General features: G+C 47.4%; 1 protein-coding gene across 1 annotated transcript in view; it reads right to left on the reverse strand.

The window, feature by feature from the left end:
* The window catches only part of LOC135915258 (papilin-like), a 348089-nt gene extending 330312 nt beyond the window's left edge, over nucleotides 1-17777 (reverse strand). The window contains exons 1-4 of the mRNA XM_070521938.1: nucleotides 17469-17777; nucleotides 11323-11392; nucleotides 7880-8070; nucleotides 3157-3217 (exon numbers count right to left, since the gene is read on the reverse strand). Coding sequence (XP_070378039.1) covers nucleotides 3157-3217; nucleotides 7880-8070; nucleotides 11323-11392; nucleotides 17469-17491 — 345 coding nt within the window. The 5' untranslated portion in view covers nucleotides 17492-17777. The remainder of the gene's footprint in view (nucleotides 1-3156; nucleotides 3218-7879; nucleotides 8071-11322; nucleotides 11393-17468) is intronic.
* Nucleotides 17778-21725: the final 3948 nt, after the last annotated feature.

Below are 21725 nucleotides of genomic sequence, written 5' to 3' on the forward strand. Positions count from 1 at the left end.
AGTCAATGACAACCTAAGAATTCAGTACAATCTCACAAAACCGCATTACGTCTCCTCTCTGTGCCTCTGCACTCCGAAACATAGTTCCTGAGAACCCGCCGTGACGTCACTGAAATAATCGAACGTCATTGGTTGGCGCATGCATACAAACTCTAGATACGAGTTGGACAGTGGCGTACTTGCTATAGTGTGCTCTTTAGCTGGTGTCCGCAAATGTAATTTTGCATTTATGATCGTTTGACAGTGTGATGGTAGGCTACACCTAAAAGCGAATATTTTCGGTGAATAAACATTTTGCTGTAGTTGGTGAAAGTACTGACGGATTCAGTTCGTGTCCTTGTAGTTATATGCTCCGGTTCTTTTCCTTTGATATAAACTCGCATTTTAAAATCTGGTTGTGGCGGCCTTGCGTATATATTGAGAAGAATAAGAGCGCTTAAGATGCCTTAGACAAGACAGCGTCTGCGATTCAAAAGATTACCGGAAAAGCCAGCGTGCTAAACAGCATAAACAACATATCTTGATAAAAGGGCTTTCTTGCTTTAGAGAAAGTTTTGCTTCTGTGAAGCTAACAAGTCAGTACTAATGGGTGGCCCAGAGGACCACTTGATACAAGATAATAATAATAATAATAATAATAATAATAATAATAATAATAATAATAATAATAATAATAATAATAATGAAAGAAAAAAGGAAAGAAAGAAAACAACTTGATCAAGAAGTGCTTAAGGCTGTAGCCAACGTCTCGACAAAGGGACTTGTCTTCGGCCCCTTGCCGAAATGTTGGTTGCAGCGTCTCTGAGCAAACGCCTGGGCCACCCCTTATTCGACCATGGCTGGTCCCTTCAAGTTTCCAAGCTTCCTGTGGGTATCTGTTTTGCGTTCGTTTCAGTGCGACAAAATGCAAGCAGCGCCAACAAGTGGCATCTCAGAAAGCATTCAGTAAACAGCGGAAATGCCGGCTGCAGCGCATTCAGTAACGCAAAAGAATACCAGAAATAAGATGTGATACAGTTGAGACAACGTAACTTTCTTTCGTTATATCGTGGCCACAATTCAAAAGGACGTTAGAGATTACATAAACAATTGAAACAATAAAGATGGTATAAGAGATTACATTAAAAAAATAAAAACAATAAAGACAGAGTGGGAGCTTCCGTAAACTTGTGTTACTTCTAGCACACTTTACGAATGCAGCCATTAGCCCGACATTTCCAGGTGGCAATGAACCCGCGAGAAAAAATAACCGAAGCAGACGACGCCCCACGGCGTCAACAGCCACACCGGCTTCCATGCACCGCGGGAGCGGTGGGTGCCGCGTCGTCTGCCAATCACGGCTGACGCATGCAGACGTGTTCCCGTTCGCGCACGTCTGTTTTCCATTGCAGACGAGCGACTCCTATTTCTCGTCTGTTTATTTGTTTGTTTCGCGATGCTCTCGGCAGGCGAACATCGTCTGGTTGTACGTACGCGAGGCAAGCTGCTAGCTGGTCACACCCTCGTGTTACATATTCCATAACACGCTCCATTCTGCCTCCTGCTGCCTACGTTCACGCTTTGGCGTTGTACATTGCAATTGCAAAAGTTGAATTGGCGAGGCTGTCCGGAAGTCGCACATCAAGTCAACACGGATGCCGATAGTACAGCGGCGTTCGTAAGTAGTTCATGAAGCCGACGCAGGCGTGGCTCTATGAGGGCGGGATCTTATGGGCAACACGATTACACTGCCGTAGCGGAATTTACGGGAGCTTCATCGTTGCTTATAGATTAAAACAGGCACAAGAGCGCTCGCGAAGTGCTATCGGTCAATTAGCGTCACGATATTGTATTGTTCTGCAGCAACGACAGAATCTGCGCGCACGTCATGACATGTCGTCTGCTTATTGATTTAGCAGACATGCGGAATGCTGTTGTAACTAGTCCAATCGCTCCTTTTGGCTGACGTGAACTTTCCACATATTTAGGGCTCACGGATTTAAATAACAGAAAATTCATTCGAAACCAAACAATTTCGAACTATCCGAATACACTAAACTGGATGACAGTAGGTACGGACACTGGGGTACTCAACATCGGAACACTGATTCTGTTGCAAGCTATTATTATTATGAACATTACTTCGTTTGAAAACATTTATACACTTTAAATAGAGAAAAGCAAAGCAAGCATCAGGCTGGCAACTGTTCCACCCTTATGAAGAATGGATGTACACAGCCTGAAGGTTCTCACAGAGATTTCATGCACTATTATCTGCCTTCCTAAAACTTGCGCTTAGTCTGTAGAAAATTCATAAACTTGTCTACCGGCAGAAGTCCTTATAACGTGTATGTTTCTCGTCTACTACTGCTCAACATCCTGCTGCCTAACATCCAAACGTCCTAACGGGTTGTTTGCGCAGTATCTGTGGTCAATAACCTACAACTGTCAGACGACATGCCCACAGGTTGTCACCAGACAATCTGCAGACCTCACACAGAAGCGCACATAGACCGCTTGCAAGAGAAATGCACAATGTCTCTAGCTCCTAGACGCGGCGTAAAATATAGTTCCGCGTCGTAAATGTAAGGATTCATTTAACTCGATTATATTACCTTCTTTTCAGACACACTCACTATACCGCGCGATCCTGGAGCCGAATTAAGTAAGTGTTCTTAGCCATTATAGTGTGTCCATCATTAGGGTTGGATGGAATTTTCTCTTACAAACAATTCTTGCGCAGGAGTTTTCTGATAATACGAGCCCCGGTTATAACGTATAGGCGGGGCACTGCTCAATTCACTGACGAAACGTGAAAAGGAACAGCATCGGAATAGGGGGTGTCCAAATTCCCGCCCTGCAGCGACGGCTCTCTCTGTACTGCAGATGCCGATCTCGAAGGCCATGCTTTTGCTGAATGCATCCGTCGAAAGCGATTGCAGAATCGGAAACACGTCGTAACGTTTGAACACCACCTACAGATGCTGTATAAGACATGGTAGCTATGACGGGTTTCCGGCTTTGCAATTGCTTCCGGCCCATCGAATAAGCAATGGCATCGCTTTCGAGATTCGAGTCTGGATTACTCCGAGGAAGTATAGCTGGGTGCTGGATTTTGACACTCGCGAATCGTTAACACTATCCCAGCCCGCACATGCTCGAGTAACAGCCACTTACTTCGACGTTGCAAGAGAAGTACTTCCTGGATGGACCGGTGCAGCCGTGCGATCCGTCATGTCTGGAAAAGAAGACAACGACAAGCCTTTCATTATACATATATACCCCGTGTATATGTACCGTATATATATGTACATATATATACCGCGCCAATTGTTGCGCTTCATGTTTACTTTTGTTCGACTTTTTTCACTTATCATGACCGGCACAACTCGTAGAAACGTAGAAAATGTAGTAGGCGAGGCACCCGTCAACCTCGTCAGAGCAAGCAATTAGAGCATGCAGACAAGTACAGTACGTAACGGAGCAGAGGTAGTCAGTATAGCACAGTGCGAAAGAGTATTGAACACAGCCCCGCAGAATAGTAAAACAAAAAGGCACACAAAGGCACCTAGGATTCCATCGAAAGAATGCAGGGAGAATGACAGCAGTGAAAATGAAACGAAAGAACAAAAAGAAAAGGGAAAGAAACACAGTGGTCGTATAAAACACCGAAGTGCACGCCTCTTCACCCTCAAGGTGTCTTCTTGTTCGTTTTTAATTCCTTCTTCGAGCTGTTGCTCGCAGGCATTTGCGGTGCCCCACCGAAAGTGATGCGGTCGCCAGTGGCGCCACGACAGGGGGACAAACGCGCAGGTTCCGCAACAAACGCTTGCGCCGAGGGAACGCCCAGGAATATAAGATAAGGGAAGCGTCCCGCAGTAGTACCCCGCACCCCCAGCGAGCGAGAGAGCGCGCGCGCGCACACACAAACACACAAACAAACACACACACACACACACAAACACACACACACACGCGCGCGCGCACGCACGCACGCACGCACACACACACACACACACACACACACACACACACACACACACACACACACACAAAGTTAAAAAAGTGACAATAATTTAGAAACGAAACGACAGCGGTGACTGCGCCTGAACAGAGACCGCAGAGCGTCTTCCCTTTGCGGTGCTGCTTGCCGAAAGCGCAAATGGTGGCAGTGCGGTCACGACTGCTGGAAGCGGGCCGCACTCTGCTAGAGAGATGACGGCGAGAGAAAGCTAATGCTGCGCACGGTAAATACCGCAGGAGGGAGGAGGGGGGGAGGGAGGCTTCAGTGGAATGGGAAAGGAAAACCGCGGGGACTGGTCACACCGGATAAATGGTCGCTTCAGCCGCGGTGTTGGACGGAGGCTGCGAGGGAGACGAATAGAAGAGGGAGAGAGAGAAGGAGAGAGAAGGAAGTGGGGAAGGGGGCGGAGAACAGTTCAGTAGTGAGGTAGCGGAAAGACATGAGAGATCACCGTACGCTATAGTAACCGTACTTTCAGTACCGCAGGCAAGAGAAAGAGCCAGCAGAGATAGCTAAACGTGAAAGAATGCGGACATAAGTCGGGAGAAGGAAGCAAAATCACGGTATCGCGTTAAAAAAAGTGAACGAAACTGAAGTTGCTGAATAAGGACGACAAAACGGTGATAGAAAGGCGACGAACAGGTCGAGTGGAGGTACATGGGAAAGCGGAAATAAAGAAACAACAAAAAATAAAGTGATAACAAAGAAGCAGGAAGAAAAGAACTAAAAAAAGAAATTCTAATGTTCTTGCGTGTCAAAACCAAGATATGATTATGAGGGACTCTGTAGGTGGGGGATTCCGAATTAATTTTGATTACCTGCCGTGCGGATAGCCCGAACTACATGTGAACGCTGCCAAGCGTCAGAGACTCTTTAACTGTTTTGCGACTGCCATCTGTGCGCATCACAGCGGAGAGAGGGCGCTTCGACGCTAGTATGCATTCGTAGGCAAACATTGTCTGGAAGAGCTTCTTGTTTAAAAAAAAGCGAAAGGTTTTTTGGCCGCGAACTTGCGATCTCGCCGTGGCGGTGCTCCGAGGAGGCACATGACGTCACAACGCAAGCCTCGCCGCGGATATTTCTCTCTCGCTCCCTAGTCACCACTGCGCATGCGCCACTAGTAGCACCGAGCAACAGGTGTTGCGCCACTGCGCAGCGCCGCGTCTTTCCGCCGCCGCCGTTTGGTATGACGTCACACCGCGTTCCTCGTCGTTGCGCTCACCTCCGCTCGCTTCGCCAGCTGCGTCGCATGCCTGATAACATGTCGGAGGATTGAAACGGAGAGCTCGCGTGCGCCGCAACCACACTTGAGGCGGCAGTATGGACTGCGACAAATCTGATAAGCAGGAGGAGGCCTGGAATCGACATCGGAACGAGATGAAGAGGAAACGAATCGCCCAGGAAACAGAGGAACAGCGCGCCGAACGACTGGCTAAACGCCGTGACATAGCTAGACAACCAGACTAACCTGGACTTGCCGTCAAGATTAACCAAGGCTAACTATGCTATGCCTTAGCTTTTGCTACGTATATCCTGGCATAACCGAGCTAAGCCACTGGCATTTTTTTGTCCGCAATGTCTGACCGTATGGTAGCAACAATCGCTACAAGGGCTGCTCTCGACTACTTGAACATCACTGGACTTGAGGCAAGGCTTTAAGAAAAGCACTGTGCTAGTGTATATAAGCATCCCTTCTTCCTGTCCTCATCATCATCTTTCACCACTCATTTTCTCGCCCCATTCCCTTTTTCCCCTATGCAGAGTAGCAGGTCAAATCATGCTAGCTCAAGCCGACCCCTCTGTCGATAACATAAATTATCTCTCTCTCTCTCTCTCTCTCTAAGTGCGCGGACGTTTCTGCATCTCGCCCCCACCGAAAAGAAGAAAAAAAAGTTTGAGTCATAGCACTCCGTCTCATGAACTCCGCGTGTGCAGCGGAAACGAAGGCGAGACAGCGTGCAAAGCATCAGCTACAACATCAAGGCAGGCTCCAACAATCGGCAACGCCACATTGCACACAGTCCCACTCAAACTGTGTAACGCTTTATAGACTACTCCGTTTTACAACACTCCGTTTCACAATACTCCGTTTTACAATACTCCGTTTTACAATACTCCGTTTTAGTGGCGCAGAGTGTACCTGCCTGTCCTATATGTGACTCCACTTGTGGCTCCATTAACCTCCATTGGAGAGTATAAAAAAGGGAGTTACGTATAGGCAATCCAGACGTACGACTCCGCAAAAGAAAGGGCTTTTCAAAACTCAAATCGGTCTCAAGAGTGTGTAGGAGGTTCTTGACACTCGCTACTGTGCGATCACCTTCTATACCTACGACCCGTACAACTCGTCTCGATCGTCACATGATAGGACGTAACGACAGCTACGTCAATGCGAGGAAAGTAATTGTCGCCTTCTGTGATATCTGTTCGGGACCCGTCACTGTAGCTTACAAAGTATGGCGTTGCGGTGCTGAGCTATAGGTTGTTTCAGGTGCCCGGTCTCAGATGCCCCATGCGTTTCGGTGGGGACGAAATGCAAGAAATGACGAGTGTGCTTTTAACGCGACACCATTAAGGAGCTCGTGTCGCAGAAAAGCCGGTGTCGTCGGCGTCCGCGGCGTTGGCCGTGAGCGATAAATTCCGGCAGGCACTTCATGAATAAAAAATAACTTGCAAGATGGGCTGGGTGGGAATCGAACCAGGGTTAAGCCTTAGGTGCAGATTATAAAAACAGCAGGCGGTCAAAATTAATCCGCAGTCCACCAATACGGCGTCCCTTACGATCAGGTCTTAATTTGTGCAAGACGACCTCAGAATCTAATTAATTTCAGTAATTTCTATCGCTCTGGTATTACCTATATATATATATATATATATATATATATATATATATATATATATATATATATATATATATATATTATTGTTTACGGGCCCAATATAAAACACTTGAGCAAGAGGGTTACATCGGTTTACAGATGTAATAGGAGCAAGAACACACCGAGAAGAAACTAAACACGATACCAACTAGGAAAGAACACAACGTGAAGTAATTAAATTCTACAAGTATTACAAAAACCTAAAGAACATTCAAGAGCAAAGTTGCTTAACACTTCAATCCATGAAAATAATAGTAACTAGAAAGAAGAACAGCTCAATGCTTTGCATATAACCTCTACAACGCTTCCATGAAAAATATGTGATTTGGTAAAAATATTGTATAAATTTTATGCACTAAAAAAAGCAAATTGAAGAGTGCTATTCAAATATGATGCCAGTAAGCTTCGAGCGCGCCCGCGAAGTCAGTATCTAAGAGCGAATTGAACGACTTGAGACTGGCATCTTTAGGGCGACGACTCCTGCTCAACAGAAGGTCGAAATTTAATAGTGCGCAAGGACAGTTGCCTCATTATCTCCCAAAACTCTTCACATGAAACTAAAGTAAATCAGTATAGAGTTAAACTCCTTGCAGTCTCAGGCTCACCAAGCGACGCACTCCACTCATATAGGAGGTCCAACTTTCAGTAGCGTGCTAAGAAAGGTTGTCGAAAACTCCCCAAAAGTTGTTCTCGTGCAAATACCTTGTCGACAGACTTAAGTCTCCGCACACTCACGTCCATAGGGTTACGCACCACACTCAAAGGAAGTGCCAAAATTTTATAGCATGCGAATTAAGAAAAAAATGCTGTCTAAAACTCTCAAAATTAGTTCTCTTGCAAGCACATCCCCGTCGATGTACTAGCAGTCCTCATATTTCAATGTCGATCGGGTGGCTAACCTTACTCTTTGGCGTTCCAGATACCATAGTGTGTGCCAAGAACGGCTGCCTAAATCTCCACAAAATCGTTCTCGTCAAATCACAGCCTGTCAACAGACCTGAAGTCCTCGCAGACTCGCGTTTGGTAGGCGACGCCTCCTCCGCAGGTCCTCGAGCAGGAACTGCTAGCAGTCCAGGGACCCCAGGGACCCGATTCTTGGTACGACCCCGGCTTTAAACCCAGCGTCACGTTTTGCTGGAAGTGGTGCAGGTGTTGGTGCTGTCTCCGCTGACGGCCGTGGCGAATGAGCTGCACAAAGAGAGAGAAGAATGGGCATTCCCCCCCTTTTTTATTTCAGCGATGGCCTGCCATCATACAGAGAGAGAGGGAGAGAGGAAATAATGCAGAGAAATGCAGGGAGGTTAACCAGGGGTAGTTCCGGTTGGCTACCCTGCGCAGGGGGAAGGGTTAAGAGGGATAAAAAGAGAAACAGAGTGGAAGGGGGAGACAGAAAGTTTCATACAATAATTACTAGACGGAACTGTGGCGCTGCGATCGTTGAGGCACCATGGGAATGATGGTTGGTGCATAGATTTGTCTGATCTTGGTGTTCTCGGTTCGAAACATAGTCGTGGCATTATTCACCACGCTTTGTCCTTCCAAATTTCCGAGCACTCCTAAGTTTTCTAATCACAAAAAGGCAATTAATGTCTCTGACTACCAGCGTAATCCTTACCGATCGTTGCACATTTAACGCTATATTGTGTTGAAAATGGTCAATTGAACTCAAAAGCCACAAAGCGGTTCGAAGTGAGAAGAACGAAGTTGAGGCTAATCCGTGCCCTGCCCATCATCTCCATGTTATAGGGTGGCTACCCACAGATGCTGTTCTGGTCACTAATAAATTTCCGCCATATTGTCGAAATCGCCATTTTGCAAGTTTCGATTGGTCCACAGGGCTGCCACGGCTTCCATGATTGGTTAAAAAAGCTGCCGTTGCAGAATTTGAAAATGTGCTGAATGGCACCTCATGTTGGCTGAACCGCCACGTTTCTGATGGAAAGATGGAAATCACTTCTCGTGGAAAGACGCCGATGGTTTTCTTAGAACAGGTAGGCAGCGTGAACAGTGCAAGTTATCTGTTAGGTGTCCTGAAGAAGAATGTCCCGTCATGGGCCGAATCACACTTTGGGAACTGTCAGTGGACGTATCAGCAGGATTCCGCCCCGGTTCACAAGGCAAAGGTGCAACAATGGTGCACAAGGAACCTTCCCTGATTTCATTTCCGCTTCAGAATGATTGTTAAACATCACGGATCTAAATCCGCTTGGCTATTCAGTGTGGTTTATGTTAAAAAAGTACATTCTGCTCTACTCCTCACCGCAATTTGGCTGATCGTCGTCGGACATTAGAAAAAACAAAGCAAGGAGTGAATGAAACAACACTACAGGCGTGCCGTCATCCATGCATTTGCGAAATGACTCAAGGCTTGCACTGCCGCAAAATGTGGACGTTTGGCAAAGTAGAGTTGGGGATTTGTGTAAGTAAAGCACGACGCATTACACTAATATAAACATATAGTTTTGCTACAATAAATCACAGCCATATATTATGTTGTTTTTTTTATATGAAAGCGAACACTTATGTCCCACCCTGTAAACCACCCAAATGGCGTAGCAAGGACAAGCGAGCCACAAGGCCTGGAAAAGAATGGTTGTTTACTTCTCTCCACCTTTCGGGTTTCCGCAGAACTATTACGTCAAAACTATTGCGTTTGCTTCTGAGTTGTCGATAAGTGCGACTGCGCCTGCCATCTGCTAGCCGCCTGGTTAGCTCAGATGGCAGAGCGGCTGCCCCGGAAAGGCGGTGGTCCCGGGTTCGAGTCCCAGACCAGGACGAACTTTTCTTCGACGGCGAAGCTTTTCTTTCGAGGAACCCGCATGAGTTTCCTTTGTAGCACTTAGCTGCGTTTCAGTGGATGTCTCATTCTCCCTTTATTAAGCGGTTGGTTATACGCACTGACCCTACCACGTGACTCACACGACTGCGGATTACACATAGGCCTCTTCGGCTACCCGTGCCTGTCAGTCCCAACATTGCCCGTGCCCGAGGCAGATATATATATATATATATATATATATATATATATATATATATATGTATGTATATAGCGTCTCCGGCAGACCTGGACGACAAATCGAAGAGGCCCACTCTCTCCGGGATCAGCCCCGTTTTGCTAACATGATATCCGGTATCAGCCCCGGGCCGTTACCTTGTTGCGATGCCTACTGCTCGATTCTATGCCAGTCTTATTATGCACCGCTCGCGGCCGGCAGATCTCGTTGATAACGCGGGCGGAGTGACGCTCTGGCCAATGACCAAGCCCGATAAGACAGCATCAGGAAAGGCTCCGCTATAAAACAGCAGCCCAATGTACTATTTGTCTCCAGGATTAGACCATTTTTACTTGGCGAAGAACCGACCAAGCAGACCGCGTGGAGGATGGGCAAGGATTATTTGTTTTATTTCAAAAATTATGCGCTTGAAGGCGTATATTTGTTGTAGATAGATAGATAGATAGATAGATAGATAGATAGATAGATAGATAGATAGATAGATAGATAGATAGATAGATAGATAGATAGATAGATAGATAGATAGACAGATAGACAGACAGACAGACAGACAGACAGACAGACAGACAGACAGACAGACAGACAGACAGACAGACAGACAGACAGACAGACAGATAGATAGATAGATAGATAGATAGATAGATAGATAGATAGATAGATAGATAGATAGATAGATAGATAGATAGATAGATAGATAGATAGATAGATAGATAGATAGATAGATAGATAGATATGGCGTTTTTCACTGGTCGATCTGGAGCAGCCGCCTGAATCCTCGAGCGAGCGCTCGGCTTTCACCAATCCGAGTCTGCCAGTGGAGCGCACGAACGCTCCGCGGGAGATCACACAGGAAGTCTGCGTGCACGTGACACAAACCGGTTCCGCAAACTATGCCCAACACAATGTTGTGCGTACCGACCGGGTACCGATTTCGCTTGAAGACGGAAGTGACGCCATGTGACACGTTCTATTTCCGCCCGAATCCGCGTCTCGGCGGCGGAGCAAGTGAGAGCGATCCGGCGCGGAGCGAGTTGATCCGAAACGACCAGTGGAACGCGCGAACCCGCTCCAGATTGACCAGTGAAATTCGGATTCGTTGCCGCGGAGCAAAAAAACCTGCTCCGAATCGACCAGTGAAAAACGCCGATAGATAGATAGATAGATAGATAGATAGATAGATAGATAGATAGATAGATAGATAGATAGATAGATAGATAGATAGATAGATAGATAGATAGATAGATAGATAGATAGATAGATAGATAGATAGATAGATAGATAGATAGATAGATAGATAGATAGATAGATAGATAGATAGATAGATAGATAGATAGATAGATAGATAGATAGATAGATAGATAGATAGATAGATAGATAGATAGATAGATAGATAGATAGATCAAGAGGCTGTCCTTCGGCAACTTACGTGTCTCCTGCCATCTGCCGGCGAGTCTAGCAGCAAGAGGAACGCCGCTAGGAGCACAGCTCCCCAACTCCTGCATATGAACAACGAAAGAAGTTTAAAGACAACCCAAATTGCGGGGCGCGGGGGTGAACAGCAAATGAACAAAAACACAAAACAACATATCAAGAAAATCATACAAGGTGTAAACAGCAAAAGGGAACGCAAGCGAACAAGAAAATAAACCTACTACAAGGAGCGCCAAGAAGAACAAGCCGAGCAATGTTACTTTGTTTGCTGTCGGGCCTACGCTCCAGGCTCCAGGCATGAGTGGGAACAGAAACAAATACGTTGCGATGAATTAGACAAACACGGCGCGAAAGAAAGCTGCGAACCCAGAAGCAACAAAGCGAGGCGCGCTCCAAGCACATACCGTATTTTCGCGATTCTAAGCACCCCCCGATTCTAAGCACCCCCCTCTATACTTTCGCCAAAGAATTTGGAAAAAAAAACCTTGCATGCGAATCTAAGCACCCCCATATTTGTTAGGAAGAGCGCGTAGCCAAGACCGCCAAGCGCGCTTGCTCGCTCTGTCATCGAGCCGGACCCGTCCGAGTCCCGAGGTGCAACGGCTTCCGTGGCGCCATCTGGCCGCACAGCCAGACTGCAGAGCCGCGCGGACTCGTGAGTGGCAGTGATAGTGACTGAGCATCCGACACAAGCGGTGGGCTCACTGTCTGCAGCGAGTTTTCTTTTGGGTGTTTGCAAAATAAAGTGTTATTTCTCGCACCCATCTCGTCGTGATGTCGCAGCGAAAATGGGGAGGGGGGGATCATTCCAGATTTTTCGAATCTAAGCACCCCCCCCCTCACTTTGGGCATCGCAATCACGAAAGAAAGGGGATGCTTAGAATCGAGTAAATACGGTATATACAGAGGCACGCCGACCAACAGAAAGAAAAGAAACAGAAACGACGTACAGAGGAACGCCTTCGTGAACACGCATTCACGGATTGCATCACGTGAGCAACAACGCGGAGGAACAACAACTAAACAGGACAGGAAAGATATAATCCCCGGTACGGGGCTTTCTTTCACGGTTGGGTCGAGCAGACGCGTACTTCAGTTTAGCGCCTGCCGTCTGCGGACACACGCGATGGGTGGGGGTCGCGGAGGGTTCAAGAAGGCGATTAACTCGCGAGAGAGCATGTTAAGTGTGCGCCGGCCGAGCCGCAACATGCCCAATCCTCGCGGCTTGGATTCCGCCCGGTCCGAGGTGACGGATGTCCTCATTCTGTCAGTCGCCCGCGGCTCGGCCCGCAAGCCGCGCTGGACAAGCGCTAGCTGTCCTGGATGGGCGCACGGCCTTGAACTTCGTCAGGCTGAAGTTTTGCGCCCGACTAAGCATCGATATCGAAACAAACAAAGAAGAAACGTACACCCCCCCCCCCCCCACTCCCTCCTGCTTTCAGCGACATTAATAACGACATAGATTATTACCGTCAGAGAGAAACGCAGTTTCGCTTTCGAGAAAAGTAGATTTTACTTTCGGCGAGCGCGAAAGACTCTGAAGACGCTGAATCAAGGCTATGAAACAAACGTCGTATTTTGGAGCTCTTGAGAAACATACAACCACGGAGGAAAGGAAGAACTGGGAAGGAGCGTTACGTAGCGAAATTGAAGGCAAGAAAAAAACGTGCTGCCCAGCAAGAGATTTTGTCGCGGTAGGCTTTAGTGTCTTCCGCCCCCGCGCCGAGCGCACTCTCTTCTGAAAGGACAACGTGCGCGGCAGCAACCTGCGGCTACCACACTCGCACTTTGTAACTAAGGCGATACATGCACGCGTTGCAATAAACGACCGAAGTTGCGCGAGCACATAGGGAGAAAATGTGCACAGTCACGAGCACCGGTTCGGGGTGCTCGTCGATTAAAGCGTACCGGCAACCAAGCCCACTGGGCCGAGACCGCCGCGTGCAGAGTGACGTGTTGGGCCGACCTTTACAGCAAATAGCTTTCTTTTGCCTCTTTCGCTCGTCTTCAGGGTTGGTCGTTGGTCGAACTCGGCAAGGAAAACTTTGGTTTGTTCGTTTGTCCGTCCGTCCGTCCGTCCGTCCGTCCGTCCGTCCGTCCGTCCGTCCGTCCGTCCGTCCGTCCGTCTGTCTGTCTGTCTGTCTGTCTGTCTGTCTGTCTGTCTGTCTGTCTGTCTGTCTGTCTGTCTGTCTGTCTGTCTGTCCGTCTGTCCGTCTGTCCGTCTGTCCGTCCGTCCGTCCGTCCGTCCGTCCGTCCGTCCGTCCGTCCGTCCGTCCGTCCGTCCGTCCGTCCGTCCGTCCGTCCGTCCGTCCGTCTGTCTGTCTGTCTGTCTGTCTGTCTGTCTGTCTGTCTGTCTGTCTGTCTGTCTGTCTGTCTGTCTGTCTGTCTGTCTGTCTGTCCGTCCGTCCGTCCGTCCGTCCGTCCGTCCGTCCGTCCGTCCGTCCGTCCGTCCGTCCGTCCGTCCGTTCGTTCGTTCGTTCGTTCGTTCGTTCGTTCGTTCGTTCGTTCGTTCGTTCGTTCGTTCGTTCGTTCGTTCGTTCGTTCGTCTGTCCATCCGTTCGTTCGTTCGTTCGTTCGTTCGTTCGTTCGTTCGTTCGTTCGTTCGTTCGTTCCTTCGTTCGTTCGTTCCTTCGTTCGTTCGTTCCTTCGTTCGTTCGTTCGTTCGTTCGTTCGTTCGTTCGTTCGTTCGTTCGTTCGTTCGTTCGTTCGTTCTATTCGCTTACTTTAACGACCGTCGTCGATGGTTTCTGCACAATTCCTTAAGAGAGAATAGGTGAAGGGCCTTGCAAAGAGTTGGCTTGCGAAGGCTGACTTCTTGACGTAATGCCTCCCTCCTAGTTTAATGATTTCCTTCTCCCATTCATATAGACCATAGCGTAAAGTATAGACCCCCACAGTAAAGAAACGCCCGCACTCTTCATCAAGAGTACACTGCGGCCACGTTTTCTGCGACCGCCAGATTGACTACAGGCTGTTTAAGGTTCTTTTTTTTTCTGCTGTGTTTTGCATAGGGTTCCAGCGCCCTGGGCAACGAAAAGAACCCTCGTATTAAACATTAAGAGGTATGGAGCCACACGGGGTGCCACGGGAAATGAACCACACAGCCCAGCGCCACGCAAAGTCGCAGAGTATGGCCAGTCAACTTTTGGCAAAGACATGCAAACCGCGATGTTCTCCGAGTGGTTCATTTGTGACTGTGAGACAACTCATTATGCGAAAAAAGACATCGGTCCCGCCAGAGATAACAGCACAGAGTGAAATTGCAAGAAAACAAAGCAAAAATCGACATGCCCTTCTACATCAACAAACATGAGGGGTTGGCGTCTCGAGAAAAGCCAATTCGTTCTTCGTGAGCGCAATGAATGCAAAGCTCACACTCGTTTCACCCAGTTCTTCTGAGGCTTCAGCCTCAATAACCTCTCGCGTAGGGCGGTTATTGCTTTGTACATTTCTGCAACTATCAAGGTTGACAAGCAGGCGTCTTATCGGTGTAGAGCGAAGTTTCTTTTCTCTTTATTTTCCCCGATGTATCAATTTTCTCCTAAACTGTCCTTTATGCTGCGGTTGGCTTTTTCGATTAAACTACTGTTAGCTGACAGCGAGAGACAACTCACCAATCCTTCAGCACAATAAGAAGACCCACATGAGAGGCTTTTCTAATAGCCACTATGCACGAGAGAATTCGCATTCGTAAGCTTGCACAGTTTTGCATTAAGTTTGTTGTTACAAGTCAGTTAAATTTTTTTTTGCTTTGCATGTTAGGTGCTTTACGCATAATTGTTACAGTTTGCAAGTTTCGTAACTTTAATCACCGCCTGCGCGTAGTTCGCGCTGTGTGGTTTGCAAAAGCTCGCATTACGAACTCGCCAAAACTGCCGCGTTGGCGACTTCCTGCGGATGGCTTTCACGGGGGTGCACCCAAGCATTGTGTGGAGGACCATTCGCAAGAAGGCTTTGAGCACCACCGGGAACAGCAACACTTGGCAGGGTGACGACACTGTCGATGACTGACTACGTAGGTCAGCCGTAGACGATGACGTGGACGAAAGCGACGACGTCCCAACGTAAAGCAACGTCATGAGACACATGGAGTGTCAACCGCAGCCCTGTTTAGAGATTTCTACAAAATATTACACGAGAGAACTCTGGAGCTACTATCGTTCGGCTACCATGAAAATTACTGGCAGTACATGGATTTGTCATATATTCGTACTTGTGGCTTCAAACGTTCTCGTGGGGTTATTCATTAGGCCCTACATTTCTAAATGCCCTAGCACTCGTAGTTTTCTAAACACAACCGATCAATTAGTATCTGCACGCCTGCGAGATCATTGTACTTATAGAACAATATCCTGTTGAAAGTTATCGATTTGCAAAAGACACGAAGTCGTTCGAAGCCAGAAGGGCGAAATTTAGGCAAATCCACGCACTGCCTGTCATTCCCACGCTGGGGCGATAGCCTGGACCGCAGTTTCGGACGTTGTCAAATTCCGCCATATTGTCAGCTCTGATTGGCCCAGAGGGCCTCAGCGATTGGCTCCATATGCCGCCGTTACAGAATTTGGCATTGTAGCCGAATTCGATGATGTCCATAATAGCACCGCTGGCTGAGCAGCCGTAGGTTCTATATGCTCCCGTATACGCTATGGTACAGGAATTCCCTTTGAGCAATTTTTTGCCGAAAACTCTGCGTTCATAAACGCTCTAGTGTCGCTGTGGCAGCCGAACTCTGCCATCACGACATGGGCTGCGCGTTCCAACTCTGGTTAGACTTGAAAACCGCCTACTAATTTGAGACTTTAAGAAGACAGCTAGCTTCGAGCTCAAATAATGGTACGCGCTTGGAAGACGACTTCTGCTAGCTATACTTGACGCCGCCTCGCGTCGACGAGAGAAAGCCTAAGAAACGCACACATTATTGCTGTGTGTGTGGGTGTCTTTGTTTTCATTTTTTGCATTTAGCCGCTGCGAACCTAAATGAAAGACGCACCGTAGCCTACATTAGGCGCCTAAAATGCAGTTTTCGAACTAGCAGCGGTGGCTCGGTGGTATTTCGCGTTGTGTTGCTGATAACAAAGTCGCAGGTTCGAATCGATGACGCATGGAACGTAAGAATGCTGGTGCACTCAGATTCATGCGCATGTAGAAGCTCAGGCAATTCAAAATTAAGTCGGGGACCACGTACTGGGGCGTATTTTTTTTTTTTTGCCCATGTGTTGCTTTGTGGCGGTAAGCCCAAATTGTAAAAAGAGAAAAGTATCTGGCCGCTAGTTCCACGATGAGTCGATACATATATAGATACCTTCCAGCCCTTCCAGAAGTCGAACTGAAGTAAACTCGTCAATACGAGCGTTAACTAGCGCATCTAGAGCGTTAAATGATAACACATTGCCCTGTATCAAAACCATTCAAGACTTTCCAAAGTGAACTTTTTTAATGCTATATCTACGTGTACACGTTGAGGCATAGTAGAACGGGACACCAGAGGTCGACGTCCTGGTTTTAGTTTGCGGATGTAGGGTGGCTTTCCTTACCTTTTCTGATTATTGTCAACAAGCTGCAGCGGTTGCGAATCAAGGTTACCTTGATTAATATTCCAGTTTTAATAACGGCTGAGTTTGCGAATGCAAAAAAAAAAAGAGAGAGATAAACGTGCTTAGATTCAGGTACACGTTAAAGAACAACGCGTAGTCAACTTTAATGCGGAGCTCTCCAATTCAAATCATGGGGTTTTACGTTCCAAAACCACGATCTGATTATGAAGCATATCGTCGTGAGGGACTCCAGATCAATTTTGACCACCGGGGATTTCTTAGCGTGCATCTAAATTCAAGTACACGGGTGCTTTTTTTTGCATTTCGCCTCTGTAGAAATGCGGCCGCCATTCGATCTCGCGACCTCTCCAATGTGACGTATCTCACACCCAAGTAGTTGCTATACGAACAGCATAATAAAGCTGCCAAAAATGGATCCAGATAAACGTACGATAACGGCACTACATTATGGTCGCGAATACATGGCGGCGACGTTTAAAGAGAATCTACGTCCCGGGTCACTGTGGGAAAGCGACGCCCGATAAACACAAATACGCGATAAAACAGGTAGATTCAAGGCACACTAAGAGCGCAGGTGTCAACTCACGAATGTGCCCTGGAAGCTGCCATGCACTGCTCTCGTGCGCTGCGGTGAAGACGACCGTGTGATTCTGACACAATTCCAGCCGGCTCTTCTCGGTCTCAGAGCAAATAACGAAGAAGGCGCGTCGATGTACGCGTCTCTTTAGGTCCGGAGACGAGACGTGAGTGAAAAAACTCGAGGCATACTCGTTGACAGAACGGGAGAAGGAAAAATAATAAATACGACAGGCGTTGGTAAGGAGGTGAACGAATGTACAGTACAGATGTCGGGCGAAGAACTTGCGCCTGTATCGTCGCGTCCGAACTGCGCCGAAATCGCCGACGAAAAGATCGGTTTTCAAAGGAATCGGGGAGAACCACCCACCCCCCCTCCACTTCCCACCTCCTTCTCCTCCTGCCGCTGTCGTAAGAACCCCTCCCCCTTTCCCTCTCTTTCTTACACGCGGCTCGCGGTCGTTCGAGAAACAATGTATCTGTCTACGACATCCTGTGCCACGTGATCGCGTGACGTCACCCATAGAGTCCCATTCTTTCCTTCTCAGCATAGTGGCTCTTTATCCGTAATCAACTGCCACCCGCTTTTCTTTCTTCTTCCATTTCCTTCCTTCCTTCGTTCCGCCACTCGCTCGAAGCTCCGTTTTCATTCAGCTGTTGTAACTGCGGAGCGGGAGATTTCACTGACACTCCGTACGATTCGAGAAAGCCTGGACACACCACTCCATTGAATGAGCTTTCTCTAGCTCCAAAGCACTAACTCCTTAATAACTCCTTTTCCACACATCGAAGTGCACTGCCAACGTTGTCGTATCACTCCTCGAGGGAGTAGGATCACTCTGTCGGTGTGCAGAGCAAATTCCAACCATCAGGGACATCGAGACCTATCGGAAATTAAGAGTGGCATGCGTTGTTAACCCTCGCTTAAGGGAGCTTCTAGGACACTTTACTGTTTTTTGAGAGTGTATTGTTCTGATTTCCTAATCCGGTTAGGCTAAGGTTAAGGAGCCTAAGCTAAAGCGCATCCTTGCGATCCCTTTCGTGGAAGTGTGGGCTGGTTCTAATATAACGCCACGGTCCTCCTTATTCCGGGGAAAACCCGATAATTCATAGTTTGCACCCCGAAAAAATGAATAAAGATCAGGCTAAATCTGATTCTCTGTAACGTTTGCCCTCTCGCCAAGGATAATAATAAACGCAGCTGTAACAAAACTAATGAACGCTGCCCAACTATCGTGAGCAAGGGGTCAAGATATATCATATTATTAACATTATTAATTTATGAACATGGTGCACATATCGTTTTCACTTCATATCTAAGCGGTAATCGGCATATATATATATATATGTTCAGGGCCTGCCGGCGTTGAGTGAACGAAATGGTGTTGCTTTTTCGGTAGCCGCGTTCACACAATACGCGGCTATTGCGTTTGCCGCGCGTCGGGTGCACGTGTGAATCGCAGTAATACGGCACTAAGCGAATCAACGCGGTGCTGACGTTGCTCTACATTGCGAACGGAAGCTTTTACATGAGGAGGTTACGCAACTATCGCCCGTTTAAAGAAGGGTCGCTGATTCGTCGCTTTTGCATACCGATAATTTTGTAGCAAGATCGTATTCTGATAAACTGTAAAACAGTACAAGAGCAGACAAAGGATGAAAGGCCAGACAGGTCTAGCTAGGCCAGATTTTCTCCCAACGCGTATGTACGCCAACAAGTGCTTGTAAGATAAAGAAGAGCATTACGTTTCTTGCGAAGCGTGCCCGTGTGGTTTAATTTTTGTATGTCTTGCTTTCTTAGAAGAAGTGCAGAGAACAGAGTACAGTACGTAGTGCCAAACCCATCTCAATTTGTTGTTCTTGTTAAAGTGGTTTTCTTCAAACGTTTTACTAACCCTCGCCAACAAGGATTCGTAGAGATGCGCTCGTCCCGAGATTCTCGACTTGCTTTTTCTTTTTCGCAATGAAGTGTTACTGTGAGGATCTTGCTCGTTTAAGTGAAACGTTTGCGTCCAAAAGGAGATCACTGCTTGTGTTAATGGTTTGTAAAAGTTACCGCAAAAATTACGGAGTCTAAACTGCCAGACAACAAAACCTCCGATTTCTCTCCGGTCTTCCTTATGGAGAACAAAATTCCCGGTACTATCTCAGCGGTATTCCTCTTTCAAATAACACCCAATTTATGCATCCCCCCCTCGCCGAATTAGAAAAAAAGAAATCACACCCGGAAACAAAGGGCCCTACATATAACGTGTTTTCAAAGCACTGTATTGTTCATTTCAGCGTGTACTGCACCACTTTACTGGTTAGAATAGGTTAAGGATTTTTAAAGCAAAGGGTGTCCTAGCGGTCCTCCTGTTACTAGACCGTACAAGTTTTTTTGACAAGCCTGAATGAGCACGACCAGAAGGCTCGCCAAAAGTTTCCACGAATGATATATCGTCTGGATATGGTGAATTCTTTTCACGCCTGTTTGAGGAGTCTCGCGGTGTTGCGTTGCGACTCTAAAGATCCAAAGGGAGTCTTAAAAATTCCTTTTTTGCGGGAGTACAGCTGCTTGCTGCATATTTTGACTCCTTTTCAAAAGTTGTAGCACACCCTCCACACACGTCTTCCCCTTCGACGAAGTAGGTTCGCTCTAAGCCCTGGTAAACGCAGTCATCGGGAAGTATCCCAGACGGAGTTTCAAACCATGATAGAAAATTGTGCTGGCTGGCGCACTCTTAAACAAAATGTACACCCTTTGGGGTGTATATTTGCCACACAACAATAATCGTCATCGGCGTTGCTTGTGTTTCATTTCTTGAAAACGCTGCGCTCGCTACTTTATTGTCGAGAATGCTCTGGCATGCCGATAACGCGCATGCCGTTCGTGACTTGGAAGTACCGGGCTCGCAGCGCTAAAGAAAGGAAATGCGGACCAGACAGATGACGACTATCGTTGTGTGGCAAGATACGACCCAAAGGGTGTAATTTTGTTTAAGAGTGTGTAGCACAGTCCAAAATCTGCAAAAGCTGTGCCTTCCTTTGCATTAGGCCTTCGCCTAAACGCCGGTGCTGCGGAATCAGTTGAAAATCGTTGAAATTATTAAAATTGTAATTGAACTGACTCGCTCGTGGGCTTTGGTATCTCCCAAAGCAATACTGGGGCTACGATAGACGCTATACCGGAGGACTCCGGATTAATTTCGAAACACCCGGGGCGCTCCGTAATGTGCACCTAAAAAGAAAGTACGCAAGAGTTTATTGATTTATTTTTTTGCATCATACCTCGCCAGTGAGAGATGTGGTCGCTGCCTGCCGGGGATCGCGCCCGCGACCTCGCGCTGAGCATCAAAACGGCACCGCCGCTGAGCCACCAATTGAGCGTATACCTCGTCGTGGAGTGAACGAAAAATCTCGAGATGGAGTAAAATGCGTGTATAGCAAGCAATTACTCTTTTCTAAAAAGAAGATTCGCCACAACGTTCCTTGACCTCCTATGAGTGGAAGAATGTCGCCATTTCCTATCGAACTGCGAGGAAACGTCCCATTTCTTCACAAGACTGAACCAATATATTTCGCGTTGCTTCTCTTTCTTCTCTTTGTGGCCAGGAAACGGACATGTCGGTGGCCGTTGTTATCAATGTGATTAGGGCGAACGCTAGAAGGGGCGACAACCGTTGTCCGACTGCTGACGAAACCGGGCGATGGTGTAATTTTTAAACTGAATACGGCGTCCTATCGATGTGGCGAGTACTGCAGGACGTTTCTAGAGCCGGATCTGCGTTCAGCCGGCCGAGCAGAGTACGACACGCAGTTCAGTTGTACGGGACAGTTCAATAAACTCTCGCGGGCTCCCGGGCACAGCGGAAGGGGGCCCGCGTCATTTCCGTCGCTCGCGTAACAGTCAAGAGTATCGTTAAACGTGTTATCAGCGGAGGACAATCTGGACCTCCAAGGTTGGTGCGACGTGACATGAGGTCGGCTGCATGTGCCATTACGGGGGTCGGACGAGAGCACTGGTTCAGCGTAACTTCCGTGGGCTATAGCTACCAAGCATGTTTAAACTAAGATGATTCGTCTTTTTTTCTGGATAGTGGTGATAACGTCTGTTTGTCTGAGCAGCAGTAATGTACATATACGGGGTGTTTCAGCGAACGCTTTCAAAAATATTTAACAGTTACCTGTGGCAGATATAACAACTCTAGTTCGCGAGCTGGCCTACTCGAAGCGGCGGACAATAATTGCACAAAAAAATTGAGATTCAAAATCGACTGTTTATTAC

This window comes from Dermacentor albipictus, chromosome 7 (genome assembly GCF_038994185.2).
Source record: "Dermacentor albipictus isolate Rhodes 1998 colony chromosome 7, USDA_Dalb.pri_finalv2, whole genome shotgun sequence".
Taxonomy (NCBI): domain Eukaryota; kingdom Metazoa; phylum Arthropoda; class Arachnida; order Ixodida; family Ixodidae; genus Dermacentor; species Dermacentor albipictus.